Below are 16,898 nucleotides of genomic sequence, written 5' to 3'. Positions count from 1 at the left end.
CAGAGACCCCGGGGCCCTGTTTGTCAAGAATGTAATCCTAGAAATTGTTTATACAAAAGAAAATAAATGCAAATGTTCTTAATATATGGGGTTTTGTTTTTGTTCAACTCAATGCTATTAACTAATACTTAATATAAAAAAAAATGAGGAACAGCATTAATTTTGTTCCTGAGCATTATTTAATTAACATGCATTTAATATTTTGGCCACAAGTTCTTTGGTAAGATCAAATGGAGTGCTCTTACACAGATTACCGGTAAACCCAGACCTGCTTGAAGTCAAGGATACAGATTGGTCTGTTTGGATGTTGTTTCCTATCCCAACAAGAATTTTTTACACTCCTGAAATTATCAAGGCAGGTATTAAAATCGTTGTAGTTAAATCTTTAAAGGTTCATCTTTTGATTGGTGCTAACAGTAAGTGATTCTTGCTATGATTATTTTTTATAAGGGTCTCAACCAAATACTTTTCTCTGCAATTAGTGCAGAAAGAGGCTTCTAGAATGAAGTGAAACTAGTCAACAATGCAGAATATATTCTGTTTACACACTAGCATTGGTACATATACAGTTTAATATCACATTTTCACAAAAGCAGGTTTCTTTAGCAACTGTCAAAAATATGGTAAATGTGTATATAAAAAAAGACAATTGCTTTAACTTTTATTTACATTTTATTTTACAACGATAATCTATAAAAATTTACATTTAAATTATATTTATTTATTTAAAGAAAACAAACTGAAAATATTTTTATCAATTCAATATCTCTGCCTGAAAATCTTTTTTGTATAAAAATCAACTTAGTGAAACATACAAAAATTAAATGAACAATAATCACATTATGAGGAAACATGTAGCCTGTAGGAGGTATGCTACATAAGACTAGAATACAGACTTTCTACTACAGTGTATTGCCTATTTTACAGTGTTGTTTATAAATAATGCTAAAATATTTCTTGCTACACAAAGTCTGTTTACACTTACCTACATTTACATAACACTAACAGAAGTATAAAAATAATTTTTTTGACAGAATGCATAGCTGCTATTTGCATCGGTGGTCACACATTCATGATTTTAAAAATATATAAATCAGTACTTTCCACACAACTGAACCTCAAATGATGTAAATATTTGTGAAAAATAAAATTTACAAATACAGTGGTGGTGTGCAAGATCACATTTTAAATTTCGGGGTTTTGGATACCTCAGTTCATATTCAATATTCTTCCACTCTGACAGTCACATGTTTATGTATGATACAGAAATGTTAATGCAAGATCATGCAGCAGATAAACATATGGCACACATATCATATACACTATTTTAGATACACCACTGATTACACATTCAATAATATCAATGAGGCATGTTCATTGTGTACATTTGGTGAACTTTGTGACTTTTGTTGTACCATATACTTCTTCACATTCTTCAGCCAGAACTAATTAGTAACAGACAATGCTGATGAACATTGGGCAGAAATACCACTGCCCTGATTCTGAATAAGAAGAACAGGAAGCCCTATACTTCATTGGTATGTGTGATTGTTCACAACCAACATATTCACATATTTACATTCTCCTTGTTCATCCTCCTAGAAACTGCCTCCAATGCACAACTCTTTGCTTTCTGGGATTCGAAGTTTTTGGATTGTTTCTGTTGAACAAGAATTCGTGGAGAGTTCATGTCCAGGGTTCTGGTTGCCAAGGGGGATCGAGTATTGTCTTTGTTGCCAGACACCAATCTCTTGCTTGGAAATAATTGCTTGGGTTGGGGATTTTTGGCTGGTCCTTTTGAAACTCTTAAAGGAGCATCTATGAAAAAACATAGTTGTCATCAGATATACCTTAGTTTATTAAATTCAATTGCTGCATAAGCAGTTTGTAAAAAATTTTATCATAATTTTGTACTATTCAAGCAAGATTTGCATAATAACAACATAGATGTATTTGGTATCTTTGTCAATTCTCTCTACTTCTGTTTTTGTCAAATAACAACATGAATAGGTCAGAGAAACTGAAAGTGTTTGGTAACTACCTTCAAATATCTTATTTTTAGTTTCTTTACTAGCAGGCAGTTTACTGGAGGGAACATCTTTCACGGCTGTACTGGTGAGGGCTTTATTAACTTTCTTCTGTTTCTCCAACAGATCTGTTATCTCAAGCTTATTCAGGTCCTGTAGGGCCTCCAGATCCTCCAGTAGTTTATCTGTGTCTTCCGTCTCATCATCGATTTTTGTGAGGTCTGTTTCATCGTGCAACATTAACGGAGCCTGGTCATTTGTCACACCTGCTAAAAAAACAAGCAATCAATACACATTTTCAGAACCTCAAACTCATTTCAAATTGATAGCCCAATCTTTTTCATTCCCCAGTGGTTCAGTCATTGATGACTTTATTTCATATTTAATGTGACATAAAAGATCTAACATGTCTAACAAACAATGATTTCTGATTTTTTGAATGAGACCTATACGGAATGATGACATTAACAAGTTAATATCATTATAATTTTGTTTACCATGGTTACCAGACAGTGACGTAATTGGTGTCCTGGTTATTCCCACTGTGGGTGACCGGGGATCCAGCATTCCTTCAGGTGTCTTGTCCACTACTATAGGTGTCCTGGCAATTGCAGTAGATGGAGAACGGGGATCTAGATCGTGATCAATTATGCGTCGATGTGTTCCAATCTTAGGAGGGGTGCAGAAGTCCCCTTCATTGTCTTTACTGCCAGAAATTCCCATGATCGGCTACATTGAAAGAAAAATAATCAGCTTTTTATGCACCAAAGTGCATGACAGTTTGCACATATGAATTTAACATGGTTATTTTTTTTCTCATCTCATCTGATGAATGAATTGATAAGTACGATTTGATATTAATTTAGGAAATAAAAGTTTGTAAATTTCATTTTTTTTAACGATATCAATGCATTTTGTTAAAACTCAAATGTTGGTTAATCAATATAACGTTATTATTTATCACCCATTGTGCGATTAATGAAGTGAATCTGCAATCTGATCATTAAAAAGATAAACCACCATGCACTGTATATGCTTCAAATTGTAAAAATTATTCACTAAAACTCACAGATTGACACAGTTTGAAGCCACAATATTTGTAATGCGTCTTGTTGTCTGAACACTATTTTGAAGCTCCCGCTCCGACCAATCAAATTTCCTGAATTTTTCTTGTTAATTCGTACTTCTAATTTCAAAATTGAATTTTCCGGTTGATAAAAAGGTAACATAAAACAAAATATATACTATAATTTTAGTTTAAAGACAAATATTATTGTGTAAAAAATACATACCTCTTTTATGACAATATACTTTATATAACGAATGGAGAAAGGAATGATCTAACAGAATTTACTTTTGTTACAAAGAAATTGATTGGATGAGAGTTTTTTTCATTTGATTCATCAAAATGTTTTATAAAAGATAGTTTTTACAACAGAAATTTGAAGATTTTAATGTACATTGACTGTTTAGTCGGCGAAAAATCTTTTGTCATCAGTCATATTCCATTATAGACTACGAAATTTTAGGTAACGATATTGATAAAGGTAACTATATCGTTAGTGATAAAATGAAGGAAAAGTCTGTTGAAAGTTTTAAAAATTAGCTTTGATGCTAAAAATTCTGAATAACAAAATCTCGAACGCACTCGTGTTGAATATGCATCTTCCAGTGTTTGCGGAAATTCAAAACTACTTTTACTCTACATCATTTACATCTTAAGTGTGCTAAATTGGGTGAAAAACTAATGTTTTTGTGTTGATTAAATTTTGCTGCAAGCCAAGATGCATTAGGGACTGACATTGACTATCTCTCACTCTCTGGGTTATTCTGTGGTGCTCAGCAGATACGTGATTAAGATTTCACCCACAACCCCACCCCCTTTGGATGGGACACCAGTTTATCGCACTTAAACTTCCAGTGTAAGCAAGTACCAAATTGCAGCTGTATGGACTGAGCCAATGTAAATAAAGTGCCTTGTCTGAGAACACAAACATTGAATTGACTGACCACTCAAGCTCAAGATAGTAACCTTTATTTATTGAACTAACACCTATGACATATGAAACACATGTACCAACCCTGTGAAGATTATGCTTACTTAAATCACAACTTCACTTTCATAAAAGAAGCTGCTGATATGTTTTGTGTATTTATACATGTAACTGCTTTAAGTTTAATGATGATGAATCTAACTAGCACAATAATTTAGAGAACATTGTACTTATGCAATTCATTATGAATATTAAATGTATTTCTATTTCTCTCTATTTTTTTTTAGAAATCAAAAGAAATTTAACAAATAACGATGGAGGACTTAATGCCACATCTAGCTAAAATCAAAGCTCCCTTTGGTCAGGAGAAGGTTTACAAGGAAGAATGTGCTTTTTCATTTGATAATCCAGTAAGTACCAATAGTATGGAGAAAATTGAGCATTTAAATATATTTGAAGAACCCTTTTAATAATATCGTTTTGGATACTTATTAGATGAGTATTTAACTATTTTACATTCCAATCTGCAGGAGACAGAAACAGGCCTGTATGTGTGCATGTCAACCTTTCTTGGCCTTGGAAAGAAGTATGTGGAATGGTTTTACAATAAGACAGGCAATGCAGTTTTCTTACACATCAGAAGAATACGTAAAGAAGTAAGTAAAATGTTTCATAATCAATTATTTCCTACCCTTTATCAAATTAATAATAAGAAAGATTAAGTTTATAGTGATACTTGTTGAAATTCAAAGAAATGTTTTTTAATTCTGGAATTATATCATTTGTGTACATACATGTTTTTTATGAATATTTTTGCATAGATTGAAAAGACCAGTGAATCACCTCCAGAGAAAAAGCCTACAAAATTAGCCATAGGTATGTACAATGTAAATGATAAAATCATCTTACATAGAAAGATTCATAGAATATCATGTAACAGTAATGTATTTTATTCACTTAATCTTTTTAGGAGTTGAAGGAGGTTTTAATCCAGATGAGAAACAATTTGAATTTGAAGAAACCATATCCATTGTAATACTGCCTAAATGGAAGGTGATTCCCTATCCAAGCCCAGAGTTACCTGACATCGCTAAGATTTCAGCAGAGGCCATAATGGGAGCAGAGGACCCACTAAAGGCAGCAGAAGCAGCGGCCATGGCAAACACATGGGAGGGAGAGGAGAGAAAAGTCTCCAAGTAAGCCTCTTCTTAAAGGTGGTATGGGACATCTGTCAATATTAATGTGCATTAATGTACATTATAATTTAAACACTTTTACACGCTTAGAATTTTCAAATTTTACAATATTTAACCAAAATATCCCCATCGAGACTCACATTCATGACTTACAGATTCGCAGTGAACCCACTGCACTACGCTATTAGGTGACAATTTTGGGAAAGAAACTATTTCTAAAATTACACTTGATTTTATTGTTTATTTTGATAAATTGTACGTCACAATATAGAGGTGTCCCGTAGCAAATTAAACTCAGCAATTTCAAAGCTTCTAAGTAGATTTTCTGTATAGAATATGTACTTAACATGCTTCGGAACCCGAAGATATGTATTTCCATTTATTGTGGATAAAAGTTTCTGTCAAATTACATGTACCTTATCCATACCTGTATCCTGAATGGAAAAAGTTTAAAGTATTAATGATAACTTAATTAATTTTAAGTTTTACTACAAGTATGTCATACAATGTATTAAATGTTGGTACACAGAATTTTTAACTTTATAATGAGTGCAAAATTACAATATTTGTCTTCATTTGAAAGGTATGCTGACAGTTTGAAGCAGTTAGACAATGGGAGAAAGATCCCTCCCACAGGCTGGAAGTGTGAGATGTGTGATCTGACCTCTAACCTTTGGTTGAATCTCACAGATGGCAGCATTTTATGCGGGAGACGGTTCTTTGATGGGAGTGGTGGAAATAATCATGCCGTGGATTACTATAAGAAAACAGGCTACCCTCTGGCTGTCAAACTAGGAACAATAACCCCAGAGGGAGCTGGTGAGTGGTTTGGCAGCGTTATTACTTTTGAATAGCATGTTTTTTTGAATACTTTTTTAGACTGGGAGATACTTAGAAATTTATGTTTGATGATAAAAGTTTCAAAAAATGTTTCATTATGTCAGCAGTTTCAAATGAACTATTTTGTGCACTATGAATAGCACATTTTGTGAATTCTTACCCTTGCAAAATAAGTTCCACACAAATCTTCATTATGTGTACAAAAAAAGAAATCAAAAAACTTTACCCCCCAAAAGTATCCATGTTTCAGTGTAAATTCATTGTGACATTATAAATGATGTGCAATATACATTATACTGTGGTTTCATCAATATTCGTTGAATACCAATTTTCGTGGATTTCGTTGTTTAGTTGATCCACGAAATTAAATGTTCATTGAAGTGCAATTTTTATTAACATTTTGTATTGATAGGGTCATTGGCCACGAATTTACGTATCCTTGAAACTGTGATTTTCACTTCATCCACGGAAATTGATGCCCTTGAAAATTAATGAAACCACAGTATTTGATTTCCGTAAAATTGATACTGTAAATTCCTAATTAAACGCGAGGAATTAATATCCGCGTAAAATCGCGAGAAGTCCGTCTCGCGAATTTTAAAATCTCGCTTTTAATTTTGAGACACATGTAAACAACATGAAAGTAAGATAAAATTTCGGCATTCGCGATTTTATGTTCTCGCGATTTGATGGTAAATCGTTGAATCGCGGAATTAAGTACTCGCGTAAAATAAGGAATCTACAGTAGTCAGCCGAAAACTTAATCAAGGAATGGTGTGTATTTTTTACATTACAGGATAGTAATGACTGTTATGATGTTATCATTTTTTGACAGATGTTTACTCTTATGATGAAGACGATATGGTTTTGGATCCACATCTAGATAAACATTTAGCTCATTTTGGAATCAATATAAGAGCACTAGAGAAGGTAATTTACTTAAATAGCACATGCAGGTTCTCTTTATGGCTATGAAATATACAGTTCTGCTCCTGTGTAATGAACACTCATTAAAAGTGGGTCTACAAATTACCCATCAAATCTACCTTAATTTTGTTAGATATAATTTGTTAAGCTATAAACTATTATTTAGTCAAGAAAAATTCCATAAATTTTAGCTTATAATTCGAGTATTTTCTTGTATATTTATACAGATATTTCCATCTTAAGGAGATCAGAAAGGTCTAAAAATGGCAACGGTCATCCATCCCTCTTAAAGAATAAAAATACTCAAGCCTCAAAATAAAGGTGTTAATGACTGACCTTCAAAGTCATTTTACATGTACTTCTGTATTTTAGGTCGATGCTGTTCAGATTAAGTAGCCCAGATTTGACCAATCTCATCTTTTTCCTCTTTTTCCTCTACATTCTTTCAGACAGAGAAAACTATGATGGAGTTGGAGATAGACATAAACCAGAAGGTGGGCGAGTGGGACGTGATACAGGAAGCTGGCAGCAAGTTGTGTCCCCTGTACGGCCCCGGTTACACAGGAATGAGGAACCTGGGCAACAGCTGTTACCTCAACTCCACCATGCAGGTCCTCTTCTCCATCCCAGACTTCGAGAAGAGGTAGGCAGGAGGGCTGCATGTTTTGTTAACTGTGGTTAAGTTTTTGTTTAAAATTTTTTTTTAATGTTTTGACCATTTTGTTGATTTCAAATTCTAGATACACAACTTCATCCTTTGAGAGCATTCCAAATGATCCTACATCAGACTTTACTCTACAAATGTAAGCACAATGGGATATTTTATATTTATTGGATTTTGATTTTTTTTGGTATCATCGTAAATTGTAATATTGTATTCAATACATGAGTTGAACTTTATTAAGTAAAAAATAAACTTTTTTGGACAGGACAAAACTAGGCAATGGACTGTTATCAGGAGATTACTCTAAACCACCTGTAGAAGGTGTAGATGAAAGATTACAGGTGAGTGGTAGTGTTTTTATGCAAGGCATTGATAGCTTCTCAATAAAATGTTCATATAGCTTGATTACATACAATGCACATGCAATATTAATTAGCTAGAGTTCTTACGGAAACAAAAGAAAAAAAACGAATATATTTACAAAGTCTTTGCAACAGAACCCTTTGGTTTTTCAGCCTCCCTCAGGCATCCGTCCACAAATGTTTAAGACTTTGGTAGGCAAGGGTCATCCTGAGTTTTCTACAAAGAGACAGCAAGATGCCCAAGAGTTCTTCCTTCACATTATCAACATTTTAGAGGTATACTTGTTTGGTAACAAAATGTGGAGTAAGCTTTATGTTGTGAAAATATGAAAAAGACTCTTTATTATATTTTTAAAAGGGCAATATCTTCTCAAAGGCTGATAGATTAATCGGGCATTTCTAGTTACACTGTGAGAAATCTCTGTCTTTAATATTGAAGCAATATCTATTGGGAAAAATTTTATCTTGATACTATAACCAGCCTTCAAATTGTGAATCAGACCAAAAGTTTGATATATCTTCCATTTAAAATTTGTCTATTGAAATGAGACATGATTTTGTTAAATGCTACAGCTCACATCTGTTATATAGGTACAAGTACAATAGACAATTGATTATTTACATGTATCTTGAAATTGTTCTTGTGCAGAAAAATACCAGAGGCACTGTGAACCCAGCTGACTGTTTCAAATTCCAAGTGGAGGATCGTGTGCAGTGTACACAGAGTAATAAAGTGAAATACGCGAGTCGCTCCGAATACTGCCTGTCTCTCCCCATCCCAATGGAGGCAACCACAAACAAAGGTACAAGTTTACAGGCAAACAAGAAAGATTGATTGATACTGCAATCTATCTTGTTACACCTTACGATGTAATTTCTAAAATTTAAAATACAGTGTTTCATTTTTAGCTCACCTGAGCTGAAAGCTCAAGTGAGCTATTCTGATCACATTTTGTCCGTCATCCGTCTGTCCGTCCATCTGTCCATCCGTCCGTCTGTCCGTCTGTAAACTTTTTACATTTTGAACTTCTTCTCTAAAACCGCTTATCCAATTTCAACCAAATTTGGCACAAAGCATCCTTATGGGAGGGCAAATATAAATTGCAGAAATGAAGGTTTGATCTGTATTCAAAGCGGAGAAAACCTTGAAACTGTAGAAGAAGGGGGATGCATTTTTAAAAATCTTCTTCTCAAGAACTACCAAGGCAAATTCAACCTAGTTTAGCATAAATTATCCTTATGGGAAGGAAAATATAAATTTCAAAAATGAAGGGGTAATCCTGTTTCAAATCTGAGTTATTACGAAAATAATAATAAAGGAAAGGCGTGTTTCAATCAGTTTAATAGCTTCGGGTTCGGCATCCGGTAATCTAAAACGAGGTTCTTTGTTTAAAGCAGCCATGACATTATACGAAAAAGGGTCGATCTGACAATGATGAATTTGCTTGTTGTGCAACAGTTCGCGTAAGAAGGGAAATTTGAAACATACAAAATACATTGGTGCCGATTTTGTGAAGTAAATTGAGGCTAAATATTTCAATGCGTTGACAGTTTTCACACATGACGTTCGTGTCATCGTCGGAAACCCACGGCCAGTCTCGGATACGCTTGCGAGACTGGCCGTGGGTTTCCGACGATGCGTTCGTGTTAACTTGTTCTGATTTTCGTTTCGTTCTCATTATGCTTTATAACCTGGAAACTATCGTCTGTATTTCGTGATTTTTACGTATCAAATCAAACAGAGACTTCGGTAAATCAAACAGTTAACTGTTTACCTGGGCAAATTAAGCAAAATCTGATGTAGGGGTACTGAAATACAATTCATTCTATCGGTAATTCGGCATTATCTTTTGCGTAATGGTACATGTAGATTAATGCAATAGGTTTTGTTGAGATGCTCGGCATTTTCTCGAGTTTATTCAGTTTAAATAGAGTTTGATATGGCTGACGGAAATATGTAGGTATATACATGTATATATATGATTCATTTCGAAAAAATAAATTGTGTTCTTTATTTGTTATACATGTAGTGCATGTTTCTTGTGTTTAATTGTTTACAATTTCTATTTACTAACCGTATTTGAGTGTTAAGCTTTGAATTATAAGCAAGATACAGAGATTTGCTCTCAATTCTATGTTTGTACACATATCTTAATTAAAAACTAAAGCTTAAAACAGTAAAAAATTTGTCAATATTTATTAAGAAAATTTTCAAAGTCTGTTCTTCCAGAAACCAACTTTAACAACTTATTGTATTGTAAACTTAACCTTTTTAACTCACCTGAGGGTGGGGCCACAATGGGGGGTTGAAGTTTAACAAATGAATATATAGAGTAAATCTTTAAAAATATTCTTCTCAGAAACTAATCAGCCAGGAAAGCTGAAACTTGTGTGAAAGCATCATCAAGTAATGTAGATACAAATTTGTGAAAATCATGATCCCCGGAGGTAGGGTGGGGCCACAATGAAGGATCGAAGTTTTACATATGAATATATTGAGTAAATCTTTAAAAATCTTCTTCTCAGAAACTAATCGGCAAGGAAAGCTGGCACTTGTGTGGAAGCATCCTCAGGTAGTGTAAATTCAAAGTTGTGAAAATTATGACCCCCGAGGGTAGGGTGGGGCCACAATGGGGGATCGAAGTTTAACATAGGAATATATAGAATAAATCTTTAAAAATCTTCTTCTCAGAAACTAATCGGCCAGGAAAGCTGACAATTGTGTGGAAGGATCCTCAGGTAGTGTAGATTGAAAGTTGTGAAAATCATGACCCCCGGGGTACGGTGGGGCCACAATGGGGGATCGAAGTTTAACATAGGAATATATAGAGTAAATCTTTAAAAATCATCTTCTCAGAAACTAATCAGCCAGGAAAGCTGAAACTTGTGCGAAAGCATCCTCAGGTAGTGTAGATTCATAGTTGTGAAAATCATGACCCCCAGGGGTAGGGTGGGGCCACAATGGGGGATGGAGTTTAACATAGGAATATATAGAGTAAATCTTTAAAAATCTTCTTTAATCAGCCAGGAAAGCTGACACTTGTGTGGATGCATCCTCAGGTAGTGTAAATTCAAAGTTGTGAAAATCATGACCCCCGGGGGTAGGGTGGGGCCACAATGGGGGATTGAAGTTAAACATAGAAATATAAAGAGTAAATCTTTAAAAATCTTCTTCTCAGAAACTAATCAGCCGGCAATGCTGAAATTTGTTCGGAAGCATCCTCAGGTAGTGTTGATTTAAAGTTGTGAAAATAATAACCCCTAGGGGTAGAATGGGGCCACAATGGGGGGTCGAAGTTTAACATATGATTATATAGAGTAAATCTTTAAAAATTAGCCAGGAAAGCTGAAACTTGTGTGGAAGCATCCTCAGGTAGTGTAGATTCAAATTTGTGAAAATCATAACCCTGGGGGAGGTTTTGGCCACAATGGGAGGTAGATGTTTTACATAGGAATAAACAGAGTAAATCTTTAAAAATCTTCTTCTCAGAAACTAATCAGCCAGGAAAGCTGAAACTTGTGTGAAAGCATCCTCAGGTAGTGTAGATTCATAGTTGTGAAAATCATGATCCCCAGGGGTAGGGTGGGGCCACAATGGGGGGGGGGGTCAAAGTTTAACAAAGGAATATATAGAGTAAATCTTTAAAAATCTTCTCAGAAACTAATCAGCCAGATGATTCTTTATAATTGTTAAGACTTTGGCCCCAGGACAAGTCTTTGGCCTCCCGAGAACGTTCAGTGTTTGATGTACGTTTATATCCCATATATAAACTATTGTTAAGGATCTTTTTGAGAACTGCAATACTCAACATATATGATATGACTATAAAATCATCCTGTTGGAAAAGGGACTAATGATTATAAACATAAGAATATCCAGGGGAAAATGGATTTTATTGATACAGGATCTACATGTATTATTGTACATTGTCCAGATAGTTTGTATTATGACTCCATTAAGCTGATTTTATCATACCTATTGTTCCTCAGGTGAGCGATGTGGCCCATGGGCCTCTTGTTTAATTAATGAATCTGCCACCATCCCACTTAACTGTAATTATCTTAATGTTAGTGTGTACCAGTATTTATCAAAAAGCTATTGAAGTTATTTTAATGAATAATGACACAAAGTTGTTTCTTTCAGATGAAGTAGCTATGTTTGAAGCAAAGAAATTAGAAGCTCAGGGAAAGATATTGTAAGATTTTTCTGACAATTTTGAGTGTTTATGTCATTTGTACTTCTTAAGAATAAAGGAAATGATAAAAGAAAAAAAATCAAAGGTATATAATTGTAGCATAATATACCAGTAGTATATGCATGTTTTGTTTGTTTAGATTTTGTAATAGCTGTAAAACCGTCCTTTGTACATTATATTCATGTATCATTTGCAATACAATAACATGCCTATTTCATAGACAATTATTAAAAATGACATTTCAGAGACCCAAAAGAAATTGTTAGGCCGAAAATTCCTATGTCTACATGTATTGAAAGCTTTGCAGCATTTGAAACAGTAGAAGACTTTTACAGCAGTGCAATAAAGGGCAAAACATTGGCTAAAAAGTAAGTCAAGGCATGCATCAGTACATGTAGTTGTTTTATACATTTCTTAAATGAGTGACATTAACTTTACTTTTATAAACAAAGATTTCTGGACAAATCAATGTTAATTTGTCAAGAGTAAGACAAGTAGCAGATCTAGAATCACCAGTCAATTTCAGCTGTTGGATATCAATTTGAATTTGGATTTTGTAGATCTACAAGACTTTCTACCTTTCCGGATTATTTAATGGTACACTTAAAGAAATTTACTATTGGAGATGACTGGGTACCCAAAAAGTTAGGTAAGGAAGTGGCTTACAATACATGTACCGGTATATGGACATTCTTGGTTTGAATGCTAGATACTATTATAAAGTACATACAAATAAATTCGTAGATGGATAAATGTTATGTTCTAGAAATTCAAAGCATAGGAAATTCATGGATAAAGCCATATTCGTATCTTCATAATCTGTGTAATGTTCGCATTTAAATGACAAAAATACTTGCGCTAAAACACCCATTTCATTTGCAGATATTTCTGTTGATGTCCCAGACAACCTTGACCTTTCTTCCATTCGAGGTCGAGGCCTTCAGTCAGGAGAAGAAGAGCTTCCACAGGAAGCAGAGGCTCCACAAGGTAAAGACATCAGCGACTAATGTCACATTGGTTGGCACTATCCAGTATGCCCACTTATACAAGTTTACTTAATTAATTGATTTGTTTTAACTACATGTAATGTATGAGTGCAGACATATGATGTCACTGTCAATTTATTCCCATCTGAGCAATCAACAAAGATAACGAGAAGCTTTGTATTTCTACATATTACTACATATTACTATACTACACCAGGAATAAGTCTAATATTCAATTTCTTTCTCTGTTGTAGAAGTACAGTTAGATGAAAGTGTGGTCTTTCAACTGGTAGAAATGGGGTTCCCCATGGAAGCTTGTAAAAAAGCCGTGTTCAACACCAACAACAGTGGGCTGGAGTCGGCCATGAACTGGGTCATGGAACATATGGAGGATCCAGGTGAGCCGGATTACAGAATTATCATCCAATCAGGACTTTGATACATTGAACTACTGTGATTCAAATTGAAAATGATAGAGAAAACATTGTTTTAGGTTTGAACAATGTGTTTATGAAAAGTAAGGAATGGCCATAATATCATGAACACCCTCACCAGTAAGGGGTGTTATCTATCAGAGGAGGGGGAATTAATATTTCTTGGCCATAAATACCAGTATCTTGACCCCCTCTCTCCAGTAGGAATTAAAAATTAGATTGGTCAATATTTCATTGCCATAATATCTTTAACCTCTTCTCTAATAGGAAATTAAAAATTGATATTTTGCAGGGTTAAAATATCACATTACAAGCACAGGTGCCTGTTGTTAGAAATATTTTTATTAATGATAAAAATTATTCCCTGTACTGAAAGTTATTATGAGAGTTCATTTTATTTTTATTATTAAAAGAAATATTTTTAACATCATATTTCTTTTAATAATAAAATCATTTCCTTTCTATCATAGTTATTACCCGGTATTATAGTACAGAGAATACATTTGTACTTTTACTATTAAAATAAATATTTTTAACGTCGGGCACCTGTGATTACATGTACTTTATTTATGCATTTTTTTCAACATGAACACATAGTTAAATGCAGTATTTCTGACACAGATTTTAACTCTCCATTTGTTCCTCCTGGAAGTAAACCAAAGTCAGGAAGCTTTGTTCCAAGTGAGGAAGGAGTTGCCATGGTGATGGCTATGGGATTCAGTCGAGACCAAGCAGTCAAGGCTTTAAAGAACACAGTAAGTACAGAGACGTCCTTTCTGATCTCTTATACAGGGATTGTTTTTTAATTAAAATTTTTTTCAGTATGTTGGGTTGTATATAATGATGTGTGGGAAAATTTGAATGATATTTTGATTGTTAATTGCTCTTATAAACTTTTGTGTTTTCATGTAATGGGAATTTTGGTGAGTCACTCTGCTGGACAGGTCTTTGATTTTAGTGTATCTTATTTTCAATGTTTAACCCAACAAGCAATACATTTAACTTGCCATTTTGCAGGAAATTATTGTCAAAAGATTGAAAGACAGGTCTAAACTTTTTAAAGATTTAAAACATTTTGCATATGACTGGAACTTTCCTTGTAGGATAACAATGTAGAGAGAGCTGTGGACTGGATATTTAGTCACACAGATGAACTGGACACGCCCATGGAGACGGAGGCCGGGGGAGACACAGTGCCTAATACTACATACAGGGACGGGGAGGGAAGTAAGTCCTGCCATAGCAATCACTTAGAGATACTGTAAATTCCTTATATTATGCAAGTATTTAATTCCGTGATCCCATTGTTTTGTATCAAATTGCGAGAATATAAAATCGCGGAACATTTATCCATATTTCTTACAGTTTTCAACTCTCAGAAAATAATGGCATGGTTTTAAAATCCGGGTGCTTCTTGCGATTTTAAGCGGATATAAATTCCTTGCGTTTAATAAGGAATTTACATTGTATCTTACAGAGTCTCAGAATCTTGTAACTTTCAAGATTTTTGTATTACATTGAAAATCTTTGAAGGGGTTAGATTAAAAATTAATTATTCAATGCAATGACATCATTTAGCCTATTTTCTTTGAATCCCATGATTAAGAATTGTGGAGAATTGAATATAGATTCACTTTAATGAATGGTAGATAAAGAGTGTTTCACAATATGTTGAGGATGTTAATTTGTTGATGAGGGGTTCACCCTAAAAGACTAGAAAATTAGTTTATATGAATTTTAATGATTCAGCTGGATGTGTGCTATGCTGTTGTACTAAATGTTTGGTAAACCAACATGTTAATGCCATAAATTACTGTTATAAACTCATATTACCAGTGTTTATAATCAAACCTTATACATACATAGACTAATTGTGGGTTTTGTCTTTTTCAGAGTACAAATTGGTAGCTTTTATTAGTCACATGGGTACCTCAACAATGGTAGGACACTATGTCTGCCATATTAAGAAGGAAGGACGCTGGGTCATCTACAATGACGAGAAAGTTGCGTTGTCGGAACATCCTCCTCGGGATCTGGCCTATCTTTATCTGTATCAGCGACTGTGATGGAGAGAATCGGGAGCTTCTGACTTCGTTGTCTTTTTGTGATAATTTCAGACAATTCATGTTATTTTCACAGATCTATTGCAAACTTACCCAGTGATACACAGAGCAACATTGGCGAAAGTGGTGCAACGTTTTGTTTTCTGTCTAAGACAATAAATGACTGAAAGTCAATAGAATGTTTTTTTTTATATAAGCAAATTGTATTATAAAAATTAAAGATCAGTTGATTTATAGTGCTATTCATTTATGAATCATTTTCAAAGAGGATTTTTTTTTAGTATTCTATGGAGGTTTAAGCCATTGCTCAAGAACAACAACTCTTGAATACCTTATAAAATGCATGGCAGCTTCTCAGTTCCATGTAATTGAACAAGAATGATATTGAAAGGAATGATTATTGATATATCATGCCAGCTACTTCATGTGTCTGTGCTACAGGTGTAAATTGAACTTAATTCCATGAGGAGTTTTGAGATTAACAGGTATATATATGTAGGTCTCCATGAAGCATATATACATGTATGTACAGATTTTCAACTTTTTTTTTCTTTAAATAGTTACTAATATGTTTGAGGATTTTTTTTTTATGAAAAGGACATTTAATACAATTTTACATTTTTTTGATGTTAGTAGGATATTGCATTTCAGATTTAACAGAGATACATTGGAAATGACACTTTTTGTAATTAACTCTTTGTTATAAATACATCATGCATATTTTTTTCAGATTTATAATGCAGACCAATAATAGTTCTTACGCTTTTTACGTTGTTATGGTGCTGGCTATCAGATTTCATGAATACAGATATACTGAGTAAATTATTCAAAACTCTCTTTATAGAAAGGGTATTGACAAGCATTACAGTCAACACATGTATTGATGCAAGATTGCAAACATTGGATAGAGTGAGGTTTTGACAACAACTTCATCAGTATTATAACTAAAATTACTTGTAAAAGTTGAGATCATAAATATCAATACATTCTATAAGTAATTAAAATGGCAGCAACAACATTTTAACAGTAACATCAACAAAAAGATTTTGACTTGGGTTGAAACAAGATTAAAAATTTTTTGGTATAAATCAAGAAATAAAGTGGGCTATTTTTTTTCAATTGAAAAAGGCCAAAAAAAAACCAAGTACTGGTATAAATGTATTAAAAGATATCTACAAAAGAAAATTATAATGAAAATATTTGATTAGA

The 16,898-nt window shown here is 33.7% G+C and overlaps 2 protein-coding genes across 6 annotated transcripts; one reads left to right on the top strand and one right to left on the bottom strand.

The window, feature by feature from the left end:
• Positions 1-1,461: 1,461 nt before the first annotated feature.
• Positions 1,462-3,229, bottom strand: LOC105317394 (cell division cycle-associated protein 3). Of its 4 annotated transcripts, none has more exons than XM_020062847.3 (4): positions 3,097-3,229; positions 2,525-2,756; positions 2,042-2,293; positions 1,462-1,818 (listed from the first exon to the last, which is right to left on the bottom strand). In XM_020062847.3, exons 2-4 carry the CDS (start codon positions 2,748-2,750, stop codon positions 1,568-1,570), a joined length of 729 nt encoding a protein of 242 aa, XP_019918406.3. In that variant the 5' UTR covers positions 2,751-2,756; positions 3,097-3,229; the 3' UTR covers positions 1,462-1,567. The 4 variants fall into 4 exon arrangements, with proteins under 4 accessions (XP_019918406.3, XP_011412338.3, XP_011412335.3 ...); XM_011414036.4 differs by having other exon boundaries at positions 2,534-2,756; XM_011414033.4 differs by having other exon boundaries at positions 1,463-1,818; positions 2,042-2,296.
• Positions 3,230-3,442: 213 nt separating this feature from the next.
• LOC105317395 (ubiquitin carboxyl-terminal hydrolase 5) lies at positions 3,443-15,925 on the top strand. Of its 2 annotated transcripts, none has more exons than XM_011414037.4 (20): positions 3,443-3,574; positions 4,309-4,431; positions 4,552-4,677; positions 4,843-4,897; positions 4,992-5,217; positions 5,801-6,036; positions 6,893-6,987; positions 7,434-7,627; positions 7,725-7,787; positions 7,914-7,989; positions 8,164-8,286; positions 8,660-8,813; positions 12,155-12,206; positions 12,452-12,574; positions 12,767-12,855; positions 13,089-13,193; positions 13,447-13,590; positions 14,248-14,381; positions 14,730-14,853; positions 15,520-15,925. In XM_011414037.4, exons 2-20 carry the CDS (start codon positions 4,336-4,338, stop codon positions 15,690-15,692), a joined length of 2,388 nt encoding a protein of 795 aa, XP_011412339.3. In that variant the 5' UTR covers positions 3,443-3,574; positions 4,309-4,335; the 3' UTR covers positions 15,693-15,925. The 2 variants fall into 2 exon arrangements, with proteins under 2 accessions (XP_011412339.3, XP_011412340.3); XM_011414038.4 differs by having other exon boundaries at positions 3,456-3,556.
• The last annotated feature ends 973 nt before the right edge of the window (positions 15,926-16,898 follow it).

The sequence above is a fragment of the Magallana gigas genome, chromosome 3 (genome assembly GCF_963853765.1).
Source record: "Magallana gigas chromosome 3, xbMagGiga1.1, whole genome shotgun sequence".
Taxonomy (NCBI): Eukaryota; Metazoa; Mollusca; class Bivalvia; order Ostreida; family Ostreidae; genus Magallana; species Magallana gigas.
Note: the sequence above shows the minus strand (reverse complement) of the source record. Positions and strands in the feature narration are given on the sequence as shown.

Bases quoted from the DNA above. Each gene is read 5' to 3' on its own strand.
- LOC105317395 (XM_011414037.4), top strand. From the start codon at position 4,336: ATGGAGGACTTAATGCCACATCTAGCTAAAATCAAAGCTCCCTTTGGT. The intron at 4,898-4,991 runs GTATGTACAATG...TAATCTTTTTAG, and splicing joins GCCTACAAAATTAGCCATAG to GAGTTGAAGGAGGTTTTAAT. The intron at 13,194-13,446 runs GTAAAGACATCA...TCTCTGTTGTAG, and splicing joins GGAAGCAGAGGCTCCACAAG to AAGTACAGTTAGATGAAAGT.
- LOC105317394 (XM_011414033.4), bottom strand. From the start codon at position 2,750: ATGGGAATTTCTGGCAGTAAAGACAATGAAGGGGACTTCTGCACCCCT. The intron at 2,297-2,524 runs GTAAACAAAATT...TTGTTTTTTTAG, and splicing joins GTCACTGTCTGGTAACCATG to CAGGTGTGACAAATGACCAG. The intron at 1,819-2,041 runs GTAGTTACCAAA...GTTTTTTCATAG, and splicing joins TAAAAATAAGATATTTGAAG to ATGCTCCTTTAAGAGTTTCA.